This window comes from Erythrolamprus reginae, chromosome 6 (genome assembly GCF_031021105.1).
Source record: "Erythrolamprus reginae isolate rEryReg1 chromosome 6, rEryReg1.hap1, whole genome shotgun sequence".
NCBI classification, from domain to species: Eukaryota; Metazoa; Chordata; class Lepidosauria; order Squamata; family Dipsadidae; genus Erythrolamprus; species Erythrolamprus reginae.
Genome location: NC_091955.1, coordinates 93942620 through 93967800, shown reverse-complemented (window position 1 = coordinate 93967800; position 25181 = coordinate 93942620). Strand labels below are relative to the sequence as shown.

General features: G+C 41.8%; 1 protein-coding gene and 1 long non-coding RNA gene across 8 annotated transcripts in view; both read left to right on the top strand.

Annotated features, from left to right (window-relative positions):
* The window catches only part of LOC139168775 (uncharacterized), a 150440-nt gene extending 139984 nt beyond the window's left edge, over window positions 1-10456 (top strand). For all 6 annotated transcript variants that reach the window (XR_011559390.1, XR_011559387.1, XR_011559388.1 and 3 more), the window contains 2 exons: window positions 4349-4407; window positions 8385-10456. This is a non-coding gene — a long non-coding RNA (uncharacterized lncRNA). The remainder of the gene's footprint in view (window positions 1-4348; window positions 4408-8384) is intronic.
* A 325-nt stretch (window positions 10457-10781) lies between these two features.
* LOC139168774 (endonuclease domain-containing 1 protein-like) lies at window positions 10782-25089 on the top strand. 2 transcript variants are annotated; one of them, XM_070754456.1, is made up of 3 exons: window positions 10782-17831; window positions 20108-20411; window positions 23378-23992. In XM_070754456.1, exons 2-3 carry the CDS (start codon window positions 20127-20129, stop codon window positions 23897-23899), a joined length of 807 nt encoding a protein of 268 aa, XP_070610557.1. In that variant the 5' UTR covers window positions 10782-17831; window positions 20108-20126; the 3' UTR covers window positions 23900-23992. The 2 variants fall into 2 exon arrangements, with proteins under 2 accessions (XP_070610557.1, XP_070610558.1); XM_070754457.1 differs by lacking the exon at window positions 10782-17831 and adding an exon at window positions 25051-25089 and having other exon boundaries at window positions 18836-20411; window positions 23378-23920.
* Window positions 25090-25181: the final 92 nt, after the last annotated feature.

Below are 25181 nucleotides of genomic sequence, written 5' to 3'. Positions count from 1 at the left end.
TTTTTGGCTCACACAGAGATTCTGGGAGGGCATTTGTGTCTTCCAGAGAGCCTCCCGGGGGATGGGGGAGGGCGTTTTTACCCTCTTTTGGCTCCAGGGAAGCCTTTGACTCACACAGAGACCCTGGGAGCCTGGGGAGGGTGAAACACGAGACCAGAAGTTGGGAGACAGGCCATTTTTGGCCTCCAGAGGACTTCTGGGGGATGGGGGAAGCTGTTTTTACCCTCCACAGGCATTGAATTATAGGTGTGGGCACTCGCGCATGCGTGATAGCACACACAAACGCTCTTTCAGCACCCAAGTAAAAAAAGGTTCGCCATCACTGTCCTAGAGCAGTGTTTCCCAATCTTGGCTATTTGAAAATATTTGGACTTCAACTCCCAGAATTCTCCAGCCAGCTATTGTGGGAGTTGAAGTCTACAAATCTTAAAAGTTGCCAATTTTGAAGACCTCAGTCCTAGGGAATGGTTAGACCAAGGGTAGGCGAAGTTGGCTCTTCTATGACTTGTGGACTTCAACTCCCAGAATTCCTGAGCCAATCATGCTAGCTCAGAAATTCTGGGAGTTGAAGTCCTCATGTCATAGAAGAGCCAACTTTGCCTACCCCTGGGTTAGACCAACTCTGTTTCAAAACATATGCCACAAGATTTTACTTTTCGATAGGTTGAATTTTTTCGAGCACTTTAAAACCTTGTTAATTATGCGCAGAAGCAGAAGGTAGCTTGTTTATCACTGCTGCTTCAGCTGAATAACTGGTTTCCTTCCTCTAAGCTTAAGGACTAGAAGCTTAATGTTTGTTTTAAGAAAGAACAGCATTTCTTGGAGTCTCCTCCCCCACCCTGTCTTTTGTGGCTTTTTAATGCTTCTGTTTGCACATGCCCAAAGGCAAAGTCCACGCACTTGTCCCGGGGAGACTGGTCTCTTTCTCTCTCTCTCTCTCTCTTTGGGAGGTGTGAGCTGCCATGTCTACCAGCTGGGCCCTGTTGCCCTGAATGCTGTTGGCACCAGTTAGACAATCCGTCCAATTAGCCAAAGCTGGCCCATATTCTCTCTCAAAAACATAGCGGTGCACGACTTCCAAGCTTTTCAAAACTCTGGGGCTAATTATGCAGCTCTTGGAAATAATGGCGGGTCCCAAAAACCTCTCTGCTGTCAAGTCCTTTGCAGCCATTGATACTTTCCTTGGTTGTTGTTGATTTTGTTTTGTTTTGTGCATCTATAAAGGGTCTGTGGGCTTATAGTTCTGCCTCAAAGAGCAGTGCTGGACCCAGGATCAGGGTGCCAGGAAACTCTCCTGCCAGAAGAAACGGCGGAAAGAGAACCCCTTTTGTGTGTGTGTGTGGCTTCAGCGAATTTGGATGGTTTTAATGGGCCTTTCCATCCGGAGAGTGCCAGATTGTATCATGGGTTGGATTGGAAGCAGGTAGGTCTGTTTGTGAGAAGGGACTGCGATTTCTCGGTGAGGGATGCTCCGAGGCATCTGGTTGGCCTCCAGGACCACTGTGGTTGGGTTCACACATTAGTATTCTGCTAATGCATTAGTATTCTGAAATTGAACCATGTTCTTAGTGTTCGCAGGGCATTGAACCAGTTTGGATTTGTACAACATTCTGAGCTACAAGCAATATATATATACATATATATTTATACAGGTGAAACTCAATAATAATAATAATAATAATAATAATAATAACAACAACAACAACAACAACAACAACTATTATTATTATTATTATTATTATTATTATTATTATTATTATTATTATTATTATTATTAATTAGATTTGTATGCCGCCCCTCTCCATAGACTCGGGAAAATTTAAGTCACCATCCCCATAAATCTCATATGCCGATGGAGTGCTCCAAAATCTGGTAGACCGATGTGTTGACCCTGGATTTAATGAAGCATAGTGGATGAATACCAGCAGATGAGATTGTTCCCCAAATCAACACACTGTGGAAACCTTTGCATCTCATTTGGAAACCAAGGAGCCAGAGTATGGAGGAAGAATGGAGAGGCACACACTGCAAGATGCTTGAACTCCAGTGTGGAGCTTTCACAGTCAGTGTTGATTTGGGGAGCCATGTCATTTACTGAATAGTTTGACTCCTTCTTCTTTGGGGCAACCCCTGAGATACTGGAAGACTGCTATTCTGTCTCCCCTGGTCCTTCTTTTCATTAAAGTAGCCATGCGCAGTTCCTGCAACCGTTCCTCATATGTTTTAGCCTCCAGTCCCCTAATCATCTTTGTTGCTCTTCTCTGCACTTTTTCTAGAGTCTCAACATCCTTTTTGCATCGTGGCGACCAAAACTGAATGCAGTATTCCAAGTGTGGCCTTACCAAGGCCTTATAAAGTGGAGAGAGGCAGCATACAAATCTAATAAATTATTATTATTATTATTATTGTTGTTATTATTATTTACACTTCATGTGATCTTGATTCTATCCCTCTGTTAATGCAGCCTAGAACTGTGTTGGGTTTTTTGGCAGCTGCTGCACACGGCTGGCTCATATTTAAATGGTTGTCCACTAGGACTCCAAGATCCCTCTCACAGTTACTACCGTTGAGCAAGGCACTATACTGTTCCTGTGCATTTTGTTTTTCTTGCCTAAATGTAGAACCTGACTTTTTTCACCATTGAGTTTCATTTTGTTAAGATAGTGCCCAGTGTCTGTCAAGTCTGACAAGATCCTTCTGTATCTTGAGCCTGGAGCGTTGGCTATTCCTGCCAGTTTGGTGTCCTCTGCAAACTTGATGAGTTCCCCATCTGTCACCTCCCCCAAATCATTGACGGAGATGTTGAAGAGTCCTGGGCCTATACAGAGCCCTGGGATACTCCCTCCAAGTTGGCGCACTGTTATTTAGAACATGATCCTTTGCATATTTAAAATACTTTTTTGGTTCCTGGCATGGATTGTACGTGTAGGTTTTTATTTGTTTGGTTTGATTCCCTTCTGAATTGCTTCTGGGTTTTAATTGCTATCGTCAGTGCCTTTCCCAATAAGCTCCTTTGAGTATTTGAAATGTCTGAATTAGAATTGCTAGCAGAGTAGTTTCTTCTTTTAGCAATTTTCTGCCAAAGTCCCAAAACCAAATGCATTGAAAAATCACCCCTAGAAATGCTTTCCCCACAATTCCATTCCCTCCCCACTTTCCCCCCTTTTATGCCAGTTCACCAGAAGGCTTGCAAAAATTGGGAGGGTAAGGAAAGAGCTAACGTGACTCTGATTCATTAAATCAGATGACGGAAATCAACCAAATTCCAGAAGTTACTCGCTTTGTACGGTATGTACAAGGCTGTTTTCTGAGAAAGGGCCAAAGGCCTGCTTTCTGTCATTCCTTTGTTCAAACTCCAAAGAGTTTCTTTTTTTTTTTTTACAGGGCTAATACTACAAAACAGTCAACTTCTCTAGAAGTTGTTGGGTGGGGACGGCCAGCATGAGTTCCTCTTTCCTTTTTCTTGATTGGCATTTGGAGTAGGTGAAACTAAAGAGCCGGGCAGAGAATTCATTGGATCCAGCTCAGTTTATTATTATTTATTTATTGGATTTGTATGCCGCCCTTCTCCGAGGACTCGGGGCAGTTATTGAGAATTGGATTTATTTATTTTATTTATTTATTCATTTGTCCAATATACAAATAAAGGTAAAAGTGAACTTAGAGGAGAGGATATATGAAAGAAAGAAAATATATATGATAAGTGAGAGAAAGGAAAGACAATTGGATTGGGGAAGGGGTTTCGTGGTTCAGTTTGAACCCAAGCTTTGAGCCACAATTCCTGTCCCAAGAAAAATTGTTCTGCAATCTGCGTTTCGCATTGCACAGCTGATTAATAGAATTTTAGAGAATGGAGAGGCAAGGAGGACATAGAGTCCCACCCACTGCTTAGTGCTGCTGTCCAAATTGAAGCTTCTCCAGTTTCAGCCTCACTTTGTTCTCCTGCTTTAATATATAAACAGTGCAATGGTACCCACTACTTCTCCAGATCAGTGTTTCTCAACCTTGGCATCCTTAGAATTTGTGAACTTCAATTCCCAGAATGCTGGCTGATGAATTCTGGGAATGCAAGTCCACGCCTCCTTAAAAGTTGCCAAGGTTGCAAAACATGGCTCTGAAATGAATCATTGGTTTCTATTGTTAAAAGTTTAGAAGTTTCTTCTAACGTTCAATAGGTATCCTGTTCGAGGTAACTTTATGGACAAGCGGTACAGCAGCACAAACTGTTGGGGTGAGAGCTTGATTCTGTTTTTTTTCAAGGTCTCCAAATTTTCTTTGGTCTAAATAGTAGATGACAGAGGATTTTTGCTGGCATATTTTGAATGATAACAAAGCTTTCTAATTTCAGGTATGTAATTCTTCTCAGGAGGATGTCTTGAACCAAAAGATGATTGTTACAAAGATGAGGTGAGTTTTGTTTTCCAGTAGGGCCTCCCCCCCCCCCCCAATATTAATAAATAATAATTTAAGGCAGCAACCATATCCAACATACCCTCCTCCTCTGATTTTCCCCACAACAACTCTGTGAAGTGAATTGCTCAGGGAGCTAGGGGAGAGGGACTGTCCCAAAATTACCTGGATAGCTTTCAGGCCTAAGGCAGAACTAGAACTCATAGTCTCCTGGTGATTAGCCCAAAGTCGCCCACTTGGCTTCCATCCTAAGGTGAGGCTGAGTCAACCTTGAGCCCACTGAGATTTGATCTGCCAAACTGCTGGCTGCTGGTGATCAGCAGAAGTAGCTTGCAGAACTGCACTCTAACCACTGTGCCACCGAGGCTCTCTGTTAATCCAGCTCCATGAATTGTGTAGAATAGATCACATCTTCCAGATCAAGAGCCGGGATGGTGCAGCAGGTAGAGTGCTGTACTGCAGGCCACTGAAGCTGACTGTAGATCTGTAGGTCAGCGGTTCATTACCGGCTCAGGGTTGACTCAGCCTTCTATCCTTCCCAGGTGGGTAAAATGAGGACCCGGATTGTGGGGGCAATATGTTGGCTCTGTTTTTAAAAAGTGCTGTTGCTAACATGTTGTAAGCTGCCCTGAGTAAGGAGAAGGACGGCATAAAAATTGAATGAATGAATGAATGAATCTTCAAGTAAATAATTAAGTACAGTGGTACCTCTGCTTAAGAACTTAATTTGTTCCATGACCATAAGAACATAACAAGAGCCCTGCTGAATCAGGCCAAAGCCCATCGAGTCCAGCATTCTGTGTCACACAGTGGCCCACAAATTGTCCATGGGGATCATGAGCAGAAAGAGAAGGCAATACCCTCCTTTTCCCTTGAACCCCAACAAATGGTTCTTAAGTAGAAAAGTTTGTAAGTAGAAGCAATTTTTCCCATAGGAATCAATGTAAAAGCAAATAATGCATGCAAACCCATTAGGAAAGAAATAAAAGCTCGGAATTTGGGTGGGAGGAGGAGGAAGAAGAAGAGGAAGACGAGGGGGGGGGGATGAAAAAAATCCAAAACTTTAAGACTTAAAAAAAAGGGGACTCTGAGGCAGCGAGGAGGAGCATGCGCCTCCCATACACTGCACCAGAGAGAGAGAAACCCAGGGGGAATGGCAGGAAACTGGCCAGGCCTTCGTGCCACTCTCAAATTTCCTGGGAAATTTTACCAGGCTCGGGTTCTTAAGTAGAAAGTGGTTCTTGAGAAGAGGCAAAAAAATCTTGAATACCCGGTTCTTATCTGGAAAAGTTCTTAAGTAGAGGCGTTCTTAGGTAGAGGTACCACTGATTCCTGGTGATTTGACAGAGATGGTCTCATCTGCAGTCCTGGATGCCTGGGTGATATTCTCCCCATGCAGACGCCTTTCAGGTCCCACCAATAACAATGTCAATCACCCGGTCACGGTTGTCCCAAAAGGTGTTTTTCAAAAGGCAACTGGACTTTCTTGAGTATTTTTTTTTCCACCACCACCGGCTGAAAATGTTTCTTTTCTCACTCAAGGCTCACTCAAATGTGGGTAACTGCTGCCCCCTGCTGGGACAACATTTAAATTACACTCGGAGAAATCAAAAGTGGATGAGAAACAAACATGGGCCAGGATTTGCTGTTAAATGTGGTGCTGCCTTGCGATTCAGGAGCTTAGTAAAAATGTAAACTTCAAAAAAAGGGATGAGTTAAATTAAAAGGGAGGCAGAAAGATAGTAGATGCATCTACCCTTTCTCTTCACTGAAAGGCTTTCATGCAGGAGTGAGAAAACTACTGTGGATGCCCTGATTTTGAACGCCTGGAGTTGGACTAGAAACATAGAAACATAGAAACATAGAAGTCTGACGGCAGAAAAAGACCCCATGGTCCATCTAGTCTGCCCTTATACTATTTTCTGTATTTTATCTTAGGATGGATATATGTTTATCCCAGGCATGTTTAAATTCAGTTACTGTGGATTTATCTACCATGTCTGCTGGAAGTTTGTTCCAAGCATCTACTACTCTTTCAGTAAAATAATATTTTCTCATGTTGCTTTTGATCTTTCCCCCAACTAACTTCAGATTGTGTCCCCTTGTTCTTGTGTTCACTTTCCTATTAAAAACACTTCCCTCCTGGACCTTATTTAACCCTTTAATATATTTAAATGTTTCGATCAGGGGTCTCCAACCTCAGCAACTGTAAGCCTGAGGATTTTAGTTGTCTGGGGAATTCTGGGAGTTGAAGTCCTCCAGTTGCCAAGATTGGAGACTCCTGGACTAGAACGCCTACAACAGCTCCTTCTATCTTTGTATTATACAGTTTATTATTATTATTAATTAGATTTGTATGCCGCCCCTCTCCGCAGACTCGGGGCGGCTCACAGCAGTGACAAAAACAATATACATTGACAAATCTAATAATTCAAAATCTAAAATAACACTTGTACATTTAAAAATCTAAAAGCAAAGAACCCCAATAAAAAACATACCTACAGTCATAAAACTACATAGGCAGGGGGAGATGTCTCAGTTCCCCCACGCTTGACGACAGAGGTGGGTTTTAAGGAGTTTACGAAAGGCAAGGAGGTTAGGGGCAGTTCTAATCTCTGGAGGGAGCTGATTCCAGAGGGTCGGGGCCGCCACAGAGAAGGCTCTTCCCCTGGGTCCCGTCAGCCGACATTGTTTAGTCAACGGGACCCAGAGAAGACCAACTCTGTGGGACCTGACCGGTCGCTGGGATTCGTGCGGCAGAAGGCGGTCTCGCAGATAGAGGTTTGGATCTCATCAGTCCTACACGATTTTAGATGTTTTTTAAAAATTTAGGAGGTCCCCTGCCCCCCCCCCGCCCCCCCCAGGTTCTGAAATAAACCGATGTTCTGTCCATTTGGTGTAGGGCCTCCTGTAGTTGTTCCCTCAGTTGCATTTAGCTTCTAGGTGATGTTATTTTATATTTTATTTTTAGCCATTGTATTGATTTTAATTGTGTGTCGCCCAACTTCCGTGCTGAGTAGGCTGACCTTTATAAATCCGAATTACAAATGAATATATGATACACAGCAGGACGCCTAGGTGTAGCCAAGATTCCTGCAGTGGAGCAGTGAAAGAGCCGCACCACTACAGTATAACAGGCACGAAGGTTGAAAATTGGAGCAGAGCAAATCTGCAAATATTTCAATAAAAAAGAACATTTACGTATTTTTGACATCAAAATCCCTTTCTTGTCAGCAACTGCATTCTGAATCTAGATACAAGACCAGGAAGGAACAAACTGCCTTTTAATCAGGGGTGAAATCCAGCAGGTTCTGACAGGTTCTGGAGATCCAGTAGCGGAAATGTTGAGTAGTTCAGAGAACCGGCAAACACCATTTCTGGCTGGCCCCAGGTTGGGGTGGGAATTGAGATTTTGCAGTATCCTTCCCAAGCCATGCCCACCAAGCCACACCACATCCACCAAGCCACTGCTGCTTTTAATTTTAATTTATAATTTATATTTAATTTTTCTATGTACCAGTCAGGGAAAAGAACAGAGGAAGGAAAAGAGTGATCTTGATATCTTTTTGCATATTTCATAAAGAAATGTTATCTCCTGCAAAAAAAAACCCCTTCCTGAAGAATTCACCAATTCATGTTATTTGGGAGTAATTTCAGAGTTGATTGCTTAGTTGTACACTATGACTATCATTAAATGGTGTAGCTGATGATACTTGACAAAAGTAACTTTTCTTTTGTGTACACTGAGAGCATTTGCACCAAAGACAAATTCCTTGTGTATCCAATCACACTTGGCCAATAAAGAATTCTGTTCTGTTCTATTCTTCTATTGATGTCAATCAACTGCTGTTAGGAATGGTTTCTAATTTAGAATTTTTAGTAAAAAAACCCAAACCCTTCCCTAGAGAAGAAAGAAGGAAAAAGTGTTCAGCTGTGAAATAAAATCTGATTTTTTTTTTGTTTCTTCTTTGCAGGTGGCAAGAAATGAAATAAAAACATGAATATTTCAAGATAAGAAATGGAGAAAAGGCAGCATCTAAAGGATTAACACACACGTACACACACACACTCAATCAGGGCTGTAACCTGGGCTATTATGTGGATGTCAGATTCAGATCCTTCAAATTTTAAAGCCTTCATCAAGAATGAACCTTTTGATTACAGAATCAGAGCAGAAAACCTTCCGAGTTGCTATTCAGAAACTGATGCCATGCCCTGACCCTATTTACATCCTGGAAGTAGTCAATGCCAACTCCATGCTGTTGCAAAGGGAGAAGACATCAGGAGAGACGTGGAGAAGACATCAAGAGTTGAGCACCACCAAAAAGAGCTTTTCCCTTTTCTGTGCTAGTGGATCATGTGGGCTTCCCCTTCCACGTATGCTCCATGCTTCAAGACGGTCAGGTTATCATTTGCGGAGGAAATGCCTTCAGGATGGTCTCCATCTCTGAGCCATTTGGCGACTACAACAAGGAAGAGGATCCAGCAGGGAACCTGTGTTTTCTATTTACGAATGGGAAGAAGACCTTACTTGTACATTTATTTATTTTGTCATCTGGAGGAGGAACTTTTTATTTATTTTATTTATTTGTTTTGTTGCGTACATATTGGTGGTATACTTACTACCATTACAAAGTGGTATACAAAGATATAATAATATTCATATACATGATACATCATATACATCATATCAGGAAAGACTTCATGGACTCAATCTGTATAGTTTGGAGGACAGAAGGGAAAGGGGGGACATGATCGAAACATTTAAATATGTTCAAGGGTTAAATAAGGTCCAGGAGGGAAGTGTTTTTAATAGGAAAGTGAACCCAAGAACAAGGGGACACAATCTGAGGTCAGTTCGGGGAAAGATCAGAAGCAACGTGAGAAAATATTATTTTACTGAAAGAGTAGTAGATCCTTGGAACAAACTTCCAGCAGACGTGGTTGGTAAAGCCACAGTAACTGAATTTAAACATTCCTGGGATAAACATATATCCATCGTAAGATAAAATACAGGAAATAGTATAAGGGCAGACTAGATGGACCATGAAGTCTTATTCTGCTGTCAGTCTTCTATGTTTCTATGTTTCTATACTAGTAAGAGAGAAACATTAGGACAGGGGACGGAAGGCACGCTGGTGCACTTATGCACACCCCTTACTGACCTCTTAGGAATCAGGTGAGGTCAACAGTGGAGAGTCTAAGGGTAAAGTTTTAGGGGTTAGATGATGATACTACAGAGTCTGGTAGTAAGTGCACCAGAGTGCCTTCTGAATGCCTTGAGGGAAACAAATATCAGCAAACCCCATGGTGTCTCCTGGCCTGGGGCAGAACCTCTCCTTCCCCCTCACTTGACCTGGCTGTGGTGAGCTCCTGTTCCCTGCCCCCCAACTCCTGCCCACCTAGCTGTTTGAACGCATGATTGAGAGCAAATGCGAGTCGATAAATAGGTGGAAGTTAACAGTGTTCTATGCACCTTTGGCATATAGCCACACTGGCCACATGACTTACGGAAACTGCCTTCAGACAGCGCTGGCTCAATGGTCCTTGAAACAGGTGAGCATCACCCCCTACATAGGTGGCCCTCGAATTACGACCAAAGTTCAGCCCAAAATTTCTGTTGCTAAGTGTTCGCAGGGGTTAAGTGAATTTTGCCCCATTTTACGACCTTTCTTGCCACAGTAGTTAAGTGCATTTGTTAACACGGTTGGTAAGTGAATCTGGCTTCCCCCTTGACTTTGCTTGCTGGGAGGTCTTAAAAGGTGAGCACACGACGCCGGGATACTACAACTGTCATAAATATGAGTCACTTGGCAGGTATTCAAATTTTGATCAGGTGGCTGTGGGGAATAGTTGAAAAACGGTCATAACTCACTTTTTTTCAGTGGCCGTTGCAACTTCGAATAATCACTAAATGAACTAAATGTAGCCAGCAATGACTAGTGGAGTGAAATCCTTTACTTTGATCCACATTTATGAATTTATGTAGACTTCAGAGTCACTGTTGAGAGTGGTAAAGAGGCGACGTCAACCACTTTTTCTTGCATGTGGGCTGAGCTGTGTTTTTATTCTTGCAGCTTCCTTCGCCCTGGGAGTGGTTCAATGTTTCCCCCAGCAAGCTCAGAAGTATATTTTGACTTTTTCAAGAAGAAAAAGAACGTGGCTTTCTCTTCAGGAGCCTTTACTGTCTCAGCTTCGTTGACACGAAAAGGAAATAGCCACCATGCCTTCATATCGGTCTTCAACACGTCCAGCTACAAGGAAGTCTTGCCTGGAGCTCCTTCAGGAATCTGGTTTCATATGGTGGTTTAGATTTAAGTACACAGTGTCTAGCACCATTTGAAATCAGTGTTTTTGGGGGAAGAATGGCTACGCATTGACCGGTCTCTTGAGTCCATAGGCTCCCGATAAAAGCTTCCGCAACCAGCTCATTTACATTGGATTTATTGCCTCTTTTCACATACAGCCTCGGCAGCAAAACTGAGTTAATTATTAATCCAGGTTAAGAAAATCGAAATGGATTTCTCCCTTACAAAAGTACACCTGCCACCTTAGGCCAGTTAGGAAGATATCGAGCCTTGGACGTGTGCGCATTTATGCATTCTTTGAGAATGTTGTTGACAGAAGATTGCAAACGGGAGAGATTCAGAGCTATTGCAAAGAAGTTTTAATAATAACTTGACTGCAGAAAACCTCTCTTTCCAGAATGTCACATTGTCATCATTTAAAAAATAAAATATTTAGGCCTTGATGTCCAAGGATTCCCCACCAGGGGTGTTGGTGCAGATGCTGGAAATTTGTCGGATTTGTATTCCCATGTATCTTTGGGGGTCTTTGGGAAGACCCCAAATTGGAGAAAGATGACAACATGAGGCCTATATGTAACGCCAACACCTGAAATCCCAAACGAGCAGGGTTGGTTTTATTGGTATAATCAATATCTCGTTTCTTAGTCGGGCTTTATAAATACGGAAGTGGAGGTGGCTCTACCAAAATACTTCAGAGATTCTCGATAAGCCACACCTGCAAATTCATGGATTCTCAGATTCCAGTGACCCCTTTAAAGGATAACTGATTTCTTCTGGTGTTCGGAGTCTATTCTTCTTTCTAGCACCATTTGAAATCGGTTATAGTGATTGGGGAAAGTCGCCTTGTTTGAACCCAGGCGGAGAATTCAATTCAATTCAATTTATTAGATTTGTATGCTGCCCCTCTCCGAAGATTCGGGGCGGCTCAGAAGTGGTGTTCGTGTTAAGATATTTCACCAGAAGAGCCCTTCACTCCTCCACTCGAAACAGAATACCCTACGAAAAAAGACTAACTATCCTGGGTCTAGAAAGCTTAGAACTACGGCGCCTAAAACACGATTTAAGTATTGCCCACAAGATCATATGCTGCAACGTCCTTCCAGTCAACGACTACTTCAGCTTCAACCGCAACAACACAAGAGCACACAACAGATTCAAACTTAATATTAACTGCTCCAAACTTGACTGTAAAAAATATGACTTTAACAATCGAGTTGTCGAAGCGTGGAACTCATTACCGGACTCAATAGTGTCAACTCCCAACCCCCAACACTTCTCCCTTAGACTCTCCACGATTGACCTCTCCAGGTTCCTAAGAGGCCAGTAAGGGGCGTATATAAGTGCACTAATGTGCCTATCGTCCCCTGTCCAATTGTCTTCCCTTATCTCATATATCATATATATTCTCTCCATATATATATTTGTTTTCGTAGATTTTCACGGGTACAAGTATGACGGTCTTGGTATATTCGGGTTTCTTCCCGTGTAGGATTTGGAAATTTCTGGCGACGTTTCGACGAGGTCCCACTCGTCATCTTCAGGCTGGTGTTTCTGTCCTTGTTCTAAGGCGAACACCTAAGGTTCCCAGTTCCTCAGCAGGAAGCGCTTAATACGCAGAAGCGGTGGGAGAGTGGGGTGGCCTTTTTCCTTGCGTACAAAAAGGGGTGTGTTGCCTCATTCCAGACTCTCCAACCAAAACAGGATTGGAAGGTGGCTCTTGATTCCGGCCACTTCACCGTTTCAGATGGATTTGGGATTCAAGACTTACTTCCTGCCTGCAAAGCAGATCCTCTTGCCCTCACAATCCTCCTGCTCCTGTTTATATATATATATATTTCTTAAGTTCCTTTTTCATGCCTAGTAAACGTTTTAGATGGACGCCAAAGAGTACACAATTGTACTGAGCACAAAAGGCAAGACTCTTCTGTTGCGACTTCAGGTAGTAATTGCAGCCTCTGGGCACAAGGGGGAGCCAGAATTTATAGGAGAGCCCTGGTTGTGAACTCTGCCTTTGTCTGCTTTAAGATTGAATTGGTTGTGTGCTCGTGACACCATGGCTTGCTGAAAATACCACACTTTCCTGGTTTATATGTGTAAATTCATGCTTTGTATGTCTGCACAACACAGTTAGCTCTACTGAGCCAACCCATTTTCTGAATCCAAATACTACAATGAATAAAATGGGCAGTTCGCGCAACACATTAAACTAGATCATCATCTTCTAAGATTAACCCCAATTAAACTAAATGTGAATTATGGCCTGAAAACCACAGTGACTGAACCACCACTGTGGCTGAGTGCTGTATAAAGATGATCAGTGTCTACAGCCAAGATGTCAACCCCCCCCCAAAGGCAATTGGACTTTCTTTGTTTTTTTTCCCTTTGAAAATGTTCTTTCTTGTTCAAGAAGCTTCTTCAGTTCATGACAACCATGACTTGGATAATTAAGAGTCCCCATTGACATTTGTCCAGTGTCTATAGGGTTGGGGGAGGGGTGTTGGTGCAGTAGTGGGAAGATTTTTGTGTCTGGGTAAAGGTTTATTTATTTATTTATTGTTAAGAGTTGAAAGGGACCATGAAGGCCATCGAGTTCAACCCCCTGCCCAAGCAGGAACCCTATAGTACACCAGTCAAGTGGCAGTTCAATCTTCTCTTTAAAATGTCCAGAGTGTTGGAGTTCACAATGTCCGCTGGTAGGTTGTTCCATTGGTTGATCACTCTGACCATCAGGAAGTTCTTCCTTATCTCCATGTTGAATCTCTCCTTGGTCAGCTTCCAGCCGTTGTTCCTCGTCCGGCCCTCTGGTGCCCTGGAGAATAAAGTGATCCCCTCCTCTCTGTGACATCCCCTTGTATACTTGTAGACTGTTATCATGTCCGCTCTGGCCCTCCTTTTCTCCAGGCTATCCATGCCAAGTTCCCTCAGGTTCATCTAAGCATCATATAAGTCCAATTAATAATAAATAAATAAATATTGATTTTAATCCAATTTAACTGGCATCGGCTTTCCAATTGTAATTCAACAAAACTGAGCAGGAACGGGGTATTTCTGGATAGTTTTACGGTAAAACTAAAGGTTCCCCTCGCACATACATGCTAGTTGTTCCCGACTCTAGGGGGTGGTGCTCATCTCCGTTTCAAAACCAAAGAGCCAACACTGTCCGAAGATATCTCTGTGACCATGTGGTCAACATGACTAAAGTTTTGTCAAGGGGCACGTAACACTGTTACCTTCCCACCAAAGGTGGTCCCTATTTTTCTGCTTACATTTTTTACATGCTTTTGAACATCTAGGTTGGCATAAGGTGGTGCAAGTAACGGGAGCTGGTCCTATTATGGCACTAGGATTTGACCTGCTGAACTGCCGACTTTTTGATCAACAAGCTCAGCGTCTTAGCTCCTGTTTAAAATAATCTGTTTCCTGTAACACATGCTACATTTAAAAGTTTCAATCTCCTCCACCACCACCACTTCTCTAAACACACTGCTGGCAACCAAGTTGCTCCTGGACTTTTGCAATCCTCAAATTGTCCAGCTAATAGGAATCTCAGCCAAGCAAAAGTTTTGTGCTTTCTCCTTTTTTAATTATATACTTACTGCAATAGTAAAATCCAATAGAAAAGGGAAAAAAAGAATAGAAAGTGAAAAGTGCAAAAGAAAAAAAAAGGAAAGAACAGGAAGAATGTGGTGAAGAGAGGAAAGATACATAGAAAGAAGATAGACTTTTTGGACATGTGTGATACCACAAGAAAATCTATCGGTGCCAAAGAAATGTCCAAACGAAATAGTAAAATACAGTACATTGTACTGGTGAATTGTTGCTATAGAGACAATGAATGAGGATATGGGAAGAAATAGCAAGGGTGTGGATACAAATTAGACACCAGGAAGAATTTCTTGACGGTATAAACTTCAATCTGGTTCCCATGTAGGGTGGTTTCTTCAAGCAGAGGCTGGATATCGAGTAAGGATGTTCAAATCCTGGGAGATTAAGTCTGTAATTCTAGGATCTTTTGACGTTAAATAACACATGTTTAAACTGACCTTAGCAGTTGGGCAAGGAACTCAAGCTATATCGTTTCTGCAAAACCAGCAGATTCAGTTCAGCTTTCTGCTCAGGGAATATAACACAAAGAAAATCAGAATATTACTTGGAGTCTTGCCAAAATGTTATATTCAAACACCCACCCACACTCCCAAGGAAGAAACCTACTTTGAATTCAATGACTTGTCCCTACTATGGACATTCTGGATCTAAACGAATGTAAGCATTTGCCTGTCCGAGTCCATTGTTATTCTCCTTATCTCACTTTGAAATGGCCGTACTGGAAAGAATATCAGTGAGATAACACCTTTGGAATATGGGTGCAGAGAAATTCAATCTTGATTATTTTTACGATTGCCGGAACATACAATATCCTTTTAAAGAGCCAGACTGGACTTATTAGCAGATTAAAAGCTGTGTGGATTGCAGTTTACTGAAAGTAGGATTGTCAACAATGGGTGAATCCCCCTCTGCATTGCCTAAAGCAGTGTTTCCCAACCGTGGCAACTTGAAGATATCTGGACTTCAACTCCCAGAATTCCCCAGCCAGCGACACTGGTCTAAAGGACTATTGAGGATTTGTTTCTGGTATAACTGTTGTCACTTCCTCTTATTTCCATGCTTTTCAGTCTCATTTATGGACTAAATTCTTACAAGAAGAACAGGGCAGCAAAGGTGGGGTGGGTAGGAAACTATGTGGAATGAATTTTTCCACCATCCTTGTTAGCTGCCAAAAAAGCCAACACAGTTCTAGGCTGCATTAACAGAGGGATAGAATCAAGATCATGTGAAGTGTTAATACCACTTTATAAGGCCTTGGTAAGGCCACGCTTGGAATCCTGCATTCGATCTTGGTCACCACGATGCAAAAAGGTTGCTGAGACTCTAGAAAGGGTACAGAGAAGAGCGACAAAGATTATTAGGGGACTGGAGGCTAAAACATGAAGAACAGTTGCAGGAGCTGGGCATGGCTAGTTTAATGAAAAGAAGGACCAGGGGAGACATGAGAGCAGTCTTCCAATATCTCAGGGGCTGCCAGAAAGAAGAAGGAGTCAACCTAGTCTCCAAAGCACCTGAGGGTAGTACAAGAAGCAATGGGTAGAAACTAAACAAGGAGAGAAGCAACTTAGAACTGAGAAATTTCCTGACAGTTAGAACAATGATCAGTGGAACAGCCTGCCTCCAGAAGTTGTAAAGGCTCCAACACTGGATGTTTTTAAGAAGATGTTGGATAACCATCTCTCTGTGAAGGGTTTCCCGCCTAAGCATGGGGTTGGACTAGAAGTCCTCCAAGGGCCCTTCTAACTCTTGTTATTATTGTTACATCTTCTTTTCTTGATGCAATGTTCCGATCATATTCCCCCCTTTTCCTTCTGTCTGATAAGTTTTATGCTTAAGAATGTAACTCTATTCTAGGTATATGCGATTAATCTATTGCTGTCGCCTTAAAATCTAATTTTGTCACCTGGGTCAACCACCATTTATTTTCCATTTTCTTCCTTTATAGTCATTCCGGTTTAATTTCTATGTATATTTTCTATCCAATCATAGATTTTCACCCATGCATCATAATATTCTATATCTTCCTTATCTTTCTTTATTTTTTATTTATTTATTAATTAGATTTGTATGCCGCCCCTCTCCGTAGACTCGGGGCGGCTAACAGCAATAATAATACAATGTAAACAAATCTAATATTTAAGTTAATTTTAAAAACCCTAATTTAAGAAACCAATCATACATACTAACATACCTTGCATAAATTTTATAAGCCTAGGGGGAAGGGAATATCTCAGTTCCCCCATGTCTGACGACAGGTGGGTTTTAAGGAGCTTACAAAAGGCAAGGAGGGTGGGGGCCACTCTGATATCTGGGGGGAGTTGGTTCCAAAGGGTCGGGGCCACCACAGAGAAGGCTCTTCCCCTGGGTCCCGCCAAACGACATTGTTTAGTTGACGGGACCCGGAGAAGGCCAACTCTGTGGCACCTAACCGGTCGCTGGGATTCGTGCAGCAGAAGACAGTCCCAGAGATATTCTGGTCCGATGCCATGAAGGGCTTTATAGGTCATAACCAACACTTTGAATTGTGACCGGAAACTGATCGGCAACCAATGCAGACTGCGGAGTGTTGGTGTAACATGGGCATATTTGGGAAAGCCCATGATAGCTCTCGCAGCTGCATTCTGCACGATCTGAAGTTTCCGAACACTCTTCAAAGGTAGCCCCATGTAGAGAGCGTTACAGTAGTCGACCCTCGAGGTGATGAGGGCATGAGTGACTGTGAGCAATGAGTCTCGGTCCAGATAGGGTCGTAACTGGTGCACCAGGCGAACCTGGGCAAAGGCCCCCCCATTTTCTTCCTTTATAGTCATTCCGGTTTAATTTCTATCCAATCATAGATTTTCACCCATGCCTCATAATATTCTATATCTTCCTTATCTTTAATTTTCATTGTAAGTCTATTCGTCTCTGCACAGTTAAGATGCCTACCTTGTGGAGCATTAAACCCCATGAAATTAAATTGCCCTTGCCTTGGATTTTTCATAAGGCCCTCAAGACTTGGAATTGCTGTTAGACCTGGGGCACCCAAGATCAAAGATCTCCCTCTTTTTAAAACTCTTACAAATAATCAGATGTTTCAAGTTCATCTTTAAAAAAAAAGAAGCCCAACAACTTAATAAAAATTTCTCTTGCCCTCCAGTTTCCTAATCAATGGAAAACAGGGTGCGTTACAATCAGGCTGGCACTATCTTTCCCCTTTAATACCACACCCAGGTTTTATGATGCGCACAACCAGATGAGATTCTGGTGTATAAACTCCTCCAGCTTGAATTGCAAATCCAAGGTAAACTAGGGCTTTCTTTAAAAAAAATACTATCAAGACGGATGTTTTAGAATTTAGATTCCAGACACATCCTTGCTTCAGTTCCTGGGGGCAATTTTCTGGTCCTTTATAAATCCTAGTCGTGGAGTGACTTTCCACAGCCTGGACTTTCTTCCCAAACTTCAGACTTGTCCACCAAGTTTTCACCTTCATCTTCTCCTGCTCCAAGGATTGCACAGCCAGAGGTAAGTCTTACACCCTGAAAATTGGCTTTAGCAAGCGGGTTTTTGTTGTCTTTGGAATAGCTGCAATATGCACTGCTCAAAAAAATAAAGGGAACCCTCAAAGAACACATCCTAGATCTGAATGAATGAAATATTCTCATTGTTCTGTACAAAGTTGAATGTGCTGACAACATGTGAAGTTGATTGTCAATCAGTGTTGCTTCCTAAGTGGACAGTTTGATTTCACAGAAGTTTGATTTACTTGGAGTTATATTGTGTTGTTTAAGTGTTCCCTTTATTTTTTTTTTGAGCAGTATACATAATATAACCCATCCTGTACTTCTGAATAAGTATTCAAATTGATAGATTCTTTGTCCTGAACCTCAATTTGGCAATGTTCACTTTGGGGCAATTGGTGCTAAGTTGCTTGAGGATAGAGACCCATTTCGTTGTTTCTTTGCCAATCAAACCAGGTTGCAAATTCAGAAAATAGTTAAGTAGAAATAAGCTCTCCAGACGAGCCCCTCTGTTTTCCAAGACTCTGCAAGTAAAACTCTGGGTTTATATAACATGCCTTGCTAGCTTGCTTTTTCCCTACAGCATACCCTGAATCAGAAACGAACGAAATAGCGATCTGAGCTCTATTGAACGTATTAAGCAACAGGAAAACTAACCAAGGCTAAAACTTAACAATATTTGCAAGCTGTACAAGCCCATAGATACTTGGTTTTGCCCATTATGAGAAGCAATCTGTAGAACTAGGATGAGTGAGTTGGGGCTCTATTCAGGGCTTCCAGAATGAATGACAGTTCAACTCCAGGTGAATGTTAAAGTTAGAATTTCTTTCTTTTTATTTTTTATTTATTTATTTATTTATTTATTTATTTATTTATTTATTTATTTATTTATTTATTTATTTATTTATTTATTTATTTATTTTGACTTCTATGCCACCCAATCCCGAAGGACTCAGGGCTGCTTATAACAATATAAAAATACAAGAACAATTAAAAAAGTCAATTATTATTATTATTATTATTATTATTATTATTTATTAGATTTGTATGCTGCCCCTCTGCGAAGACTCGGGGTGGCTCACAACAATAATTACAATTTATTAATAAAAATATAGGATTCTAGCTATAAAATCCAGATTAAAACCCACACTAACTAAACAATCAACATGCATACAAAACATTCATACAATTTGGACACGATGGTTATTAGAGTGCATTTCTCTGGAGATTGATCCCACAGTCAAATGCTCTCTCTCTCTCGGGACATTTCCCCCACTCCATGGAGTTAGCACCTGCCTTTGGGTAACCAAAGGCTGTTACACGTATATTTTAGTGGGACAGAGAATAGGTATTTGGTCACTGCAATCTATGCATTTGTTTATAATGTTACGCATTCATCAATGTCCTGACAGTGATACGCCACTGCGTGTTATAATCCAAAAAATACAGTAATTGCTGTAACTGTCAGGAAAGAAGCACAAGCAAGAATAGAATAGAATAGAATAGAATAGAATTTTTTATTGGCCAAGTGTGATTGGACACACAAGGAATTTGTCTTGGTGCAGATGCTCTCAGTGTACATAAAAGAAAAAGATACATTTGTCAAGAATCCTGTGGTACAACACAATGATTGTCATAGGGGTCAAATAAGCAATGAGGAAGCAATATTAATAAAAATCTTAGGATACAAGTCCCTTAGACTCTCCACGATTGACCTCTCCAGGTTCCTAAGAGGCCAGTAAGGGGCGTACATAAGTGCACTGGTGTGCCTTTCGTCCCCTGTCCAATTGTCTTTCCTCTCTTTCACCTATCATATATATTCTCTTCCTTTTATATATCCTCTCCTCTAAGTTCACTTTTACCCTTATATATATTACCACATGTCTATTTTCTTCCTATGTATTTGTGTATTGGACAAATGAATAAATAAATAAAATACAGTCCTAAGTGGGAGGAAAAGGATGATAGGAATGATGAGAAAAACTAGTAGAAATAGAAGTGCAGATTTAGTAAAAAGTCTGACAGTGTCGAGGGAATGATGTGTTTAGTAGAGTGATGGCGTTTGGGGAAAAACCTCTTGTGTCTAGTTGTGTCTGTGAACGGAAAGGTGTGAATGTGAACGGCAAGAAACAGGGCAGAAGAAAAGAAAGCAGTGGCACTATTGGCAGAGGTGGAGGAAACTCTCGCTCCTTGTGGGAAGCCATAAACTTGATCAATCCTTTGCCCAGGTAGGAGGGGAAAGGTGTCTGGTGAGGATTTTGATGGTCATATTTCTTCCAGGCTCGGAGCGTCGTGAGCCATGTTGTTGCTGCCATCTCTACTTTTCATGGTTGCCTACCTCCCTCTGGCTGCAAAAACTGAAGTGGTGAAGGACTTCAAGAATTGCCTTGAGTTCTTTTTGGATAAGTCGCCACCCGGAGATGCTCTGACGCCGGGCAGCCCTGCAAGGATCTGCCAGTTTTACAACAACGCCTACCATTTTGCCACCATGTATGACCGTGAGAAGCGCATCCCCATCTACTCTGCTTACAAGTGCAAACCTGGGCAAGGTCCCAGGTACCGAGGTTGGATGATTGAGCCTCAGGTAAAGGCATCTTTTCCACCCTCACCCCTTTGACTCTTCCTACTGTTGGTTTTTTTTTGAAATTTTTTTATTGGTTTAAAATATATATATACACATTTACAAAATGTAACAAAAAAGAAAATAAACAGTAAATAAAACAAAACAAAACTAAACAAAACACATTCAGACAAAAATAATAATAATTATAATCACAATATTAATTAATTACTTATTTAAGTACAATTAACAATATTAACTATAACAATAAACAAACAATATAATATATATTATTTAAATTCTCTTATGAGGAGGAAAGTCATAAATCATCTTCTCTGATATCAAATTATTTTCTGGTGAAGTACGGTATACAATCTTCCTACTGTTTCTAACCATGGAACCATCTAGCTCAGTGCTTCGCAATCTCCACAGCTTAGAAACATAAGAACAGAAGATTGACAGCAGAAAAAGACCTCATGGTCCATCTAGTCTGCCCTTATACTATTTCCTGTATTTTATTTTAAGATGGATATATGTTTATCCCAGGCATGTTTAAATTCAGTTCCTGTGGATTGACCAACCACGTCTGCTGGAAGTTTGTTCCAAGCATCTATTACTCTTTCAGTCAAATAATATTTTCTCACCTTGCTTCTGACCTTTCCCCCAACTAACCTCAGATTGTGCCCCTTTGTTCTTGGGTTCACTTTCTATTAAAAACACTTCCCTCCTGAACCTTATTTAACCCTTTAACATATTTAAATGTCTCGATCATGTCTCCCGCTTTTCCTTCTGTCCTCCAGACCAGCGTTTCCCAACCGGTGTGCCGCGGCACACTAGTGTGCCGCGAGACAACGTCAGGTGTGCCGCGGCGAGAGGCGGCGCAGGAGAGCGGGCGGATCGGGCGGGCAATTGGGCAGGGCGGAGAAGCCAGGGGCGCATTTGGCCGGAGGCACCTACTGCCGCACCTCCCTGCCCCTGCCTCCCCACGGTGCCTTCGGCCAAACGCGCCCGTGGCTTCTCCGCCCTGCCCCATTGCCCGCCCTATCCGCCCACTCTCCTCCGCCGCCGCCTCCTGCCTTGGGGCGAGCAATCCGGGAGTCCGGGACTGTGTGGCTTTGCGCCATGAAGAGAAAACGGCCGACTTTTCCCTGCTGCTGTTTTCTCTTCATGGCGCAAAGCCACACAGTCCCGGACTCCCGGATCGCTCGCATCTCCGGTCAGCAAAGCCATCTGCCCAGGAAAGCGCCGCGCTGGCCGGAGAAGCGAGCGATCCGGGAGTCCGGGACTGTGTGGCTTTCAGCCGGGCTAACGGGAGGCGGCGCGAGGCCGGGCGCTGGGGACGTCTGGGAGGGCGAGGAGGCTGATGGCTGCTGCGCACTCCACTCTCTCTCCGGCTCTCTCTCGCTCTTTCTTTTTCTCTCTGTTGCTGGCGTGGTGAACGAGAGAGAAAGAGAGAGAGAGAAAAAGGAGGAGAGAGAGAATGAGAGAAAGAAAGCAAGAGAAAGAGGGAAAGAAAGCAAGAGAGAGAGAGAAAGAAAGGGGAGAAGGAGGGAGAGGGAAAGACATAGAGGGAGGGAAGGAGGGAGAGAGAAAGAGAGCAAAAAAGAGAGGAAGAAAGAAAGAAAGAGGGATGGAGAGAAAGAAGGGAAGGAAGAGAGAGAAAGAGGGAGGGAGAAATAGAGTGAAATGGAGGAAGAGATATTTTTTTTGTCCAAACTTTTCTTTAGCCCCCCCCGCCCCCCCCCCCTTCAGTGTTCCCCAGAATTTTGAAAACATGAATAATGTGCCGCTGCTCAAAAAAGGTTGGGAAACACTGCTCCAGACTATACAGATTGAGTTCATTGAGTCTTTCCTGATAAGTTTTATGTTTAAGATCTTCCACCGTTTTTGTAGCCCAGAAGGGAAAGGGGGGACATGATTGAAACATTTAAATATGTTAAAGTTAAAGGGTTAAATAAGGTTCAGGAGTGAAGTGTTTTTAATAGGAAAGTGAACACAAGTATATGAATGGTGGAATTTTAAAAATAGTATTGAAAATTAAATAAGTAAGAATTTATAATTATTTGAACTTATTTTTTTGAAGGTTTATAGATAGAGTGTAATAGTTTAAAAACAATATAAACATAGAGTTTTTCTTTTTTTTCCTTTTTTATAGTAGGATAAAGTTAGAAGTGTTATTTTCTATATTTTATCTTTTGAATAAGTATTTGATATCTTATAGATAAGAAACTTAATTAACATAAAGAATATAGAGTTAAACTTAACAAGAATATAATGTGCACGTGTGACATTTCTGTATTGATCTGACTATAGTTTTTTGGGGTTTTTTTTGTATTAGTTAGACTTCTATGACAAGCGGAGCAATGGTAGCTCCTTAAATGTTTAATGTTGTTTGTTCTTGTCTGTCTTTTGAAAAATAATAAAAAATATTTTTTTTTAAAAAAGGAAAGTGAACACAAGAACAAGGCGGCACAATCTGAGGTTAGTTGGGGGAAAGATCAGAAGCAACGTGGGAAAATATTATTTGACTGAAAGAGTAGTAGATGCTTGGAACAAACTTCTAGCAGACGTGGTTGGTAAATCCACAGTCACTGAATTTAAACATGCCTGGGATAAACATAGATCCACCCTAAGATAAAATACAGGGAATAGTATAAGGGCAGACTAGATGGACCAGAAGGTCTTTCGCTGCCGTCAATCTTCTATGTTTCTATGTTTCTAATATAACTTGAGGAGTAGTAGATGCTTGGAACAAACTTCCAGCAGACGTGGTTGGTAAATCCACAGTCACTGAATTTAAACATGCCTGGGATAAACATAGATCCATCCTAAGATAAAATGCAGGAAATAGTATAAGGGCAGACTAGAGTCTTCGGAGAGGGGCGGCATACAAATCTAATAAATTGAATAGATGGACCATGAGGTCTTTTTCTGCCGTCAATCATCTATGTTCCTACGTTTCTACTAACTTGGTTCCATTTGTTTTCCAGCTTGTAGATCCCACGTTAGGCAAGAGCATGGAGGACGAGCGCCAAACCAACATTCCTGCTGATCTGATAAAAAAGAGCCAGGCCATTTTTGGGGATTACACCCAGTCTTTAAGTATTGAAAAAGGACACTTGAACCCAGTGGGGCATCAGCCCGATGAAAACACTCGAGCTGCCACCTCCACTTTGACTAACATCGTGCCCCAGTTTGGCAAACTCAACCAAGATTCCTGGGCAAGCTACGAGAACCGTATCCGGAAGGAGGCCCTGGCCTGCCTTGACATGTATGTCATTGCGGGGGTTGTCCCGGGAAAGGAGTATCTCTCGGATCACCGGGTCAATAAGCCTAGCCACATCTGGTCTGCCGCCTGTTGCGTGAAGGATAAGACGAAGAGGGCTTCCTGGGCGGCCATTGCAAAAAACAGTGAGAACGAAGTGAAAGAATGGAGCTTGGAGAAGCTACAGAAAATCCTTGCTGACCTCTACGGGCGGGATAAAATCGATCTGTTCAACGGATCCTGTTAAAAGATACTGAACTGGACCAGGGTGGGTGGGGTTTTTTTTTAATAAAGTTTTTAATTGGTTTTTATAGTAATAATAAAACATTCACACAACACATAACAATGTGCTCAGTGCTCTAAGTGCCCCCCACCAAACGACATTCATACCCCTCCACCAAGATGGGGTGTCGTGTGTCGTGTGTATGGTAGCAACAAATTCAAGATGCTGGCTGTGACCATGCCATTTTTTTTAATAGCCTAGGAGTGAATTTCTGTCCTTAATTAGCCACTGTTTTGTAGGAGAACTAAGAGACAGATCTGGGGTGGTGAAGCAAGTTATCAGCCTAGAGTTATGTTCCCACAAACAGCCCAAGCCCAATTTCTATTACTATTACTATTACTATTATTATTATTATTATTATTACATCATTGCTCTATCACCTAACCAGTCTTGGTTATCTAACATCTTCAAAACTTCCAGTATTGGAGCATTCACATCTTCTGGAGACAAGCTGTTCTGTGGATTAATTGTTCTAACTGTCAGGAAATTTCTCTTTAGTTCTAAGTTGCTTCTCTCCTTGTTTAGTTTCCACCCATTGTTTCTTGTTCTACCCTCAGGTGCTTTGGAGAATAGATTGACTCCCTCTACTTAATGGCACTCCTTGGAGAGAGGCAGCATATAAATGATTGGTTTCTTAAATTGGGGTTTTTTACATTACTTTTAATATTAGATTTGTTCATATTGTCTTTTTACTGTTGTTAGCTGCCCCGAGTCTACGGAGAGGGTTGGCATACAAATCTAATAAATAAATAATAAATAAATAAATACAATAAATAAATAAATTACATTAAATAAACCCCTGAGATATTGTAACACTGCTGTGATGTCTCCCCTGGTCCTTCTTTTCATTAAACTAGAGCTACCCAGTTCCTGCAACTGTTCTTCATATGTTTTAGCCTCCAGTCCCCTAATCCTCTTTGTTGCTCTTTGCAACAGGTCATATATCATAGTTACAATCATCAATCGTAAGATGCAAATAACATCATAAGATAAGAATAGGAGAAGACAGTAGGAAAGATGAAAAGGGATAATATGTACATTTCACCAAAATGTGACTGCTCTGAGCAATGTTGCATGGAGATAACCCTGGCATTCTGTCCTCTTTTTGTCCTTAGAAAAGCCATAAACGAAAGTGAGCAGAATGTGGGAGAAGAAAAAGAATTTCCTGTTTTTGTATACAAAGCTCTTTTTTTTGGTCTTTGTACTTTAAAAATGCTGAATAGGCTACAGATAAAAATCCCTCCTC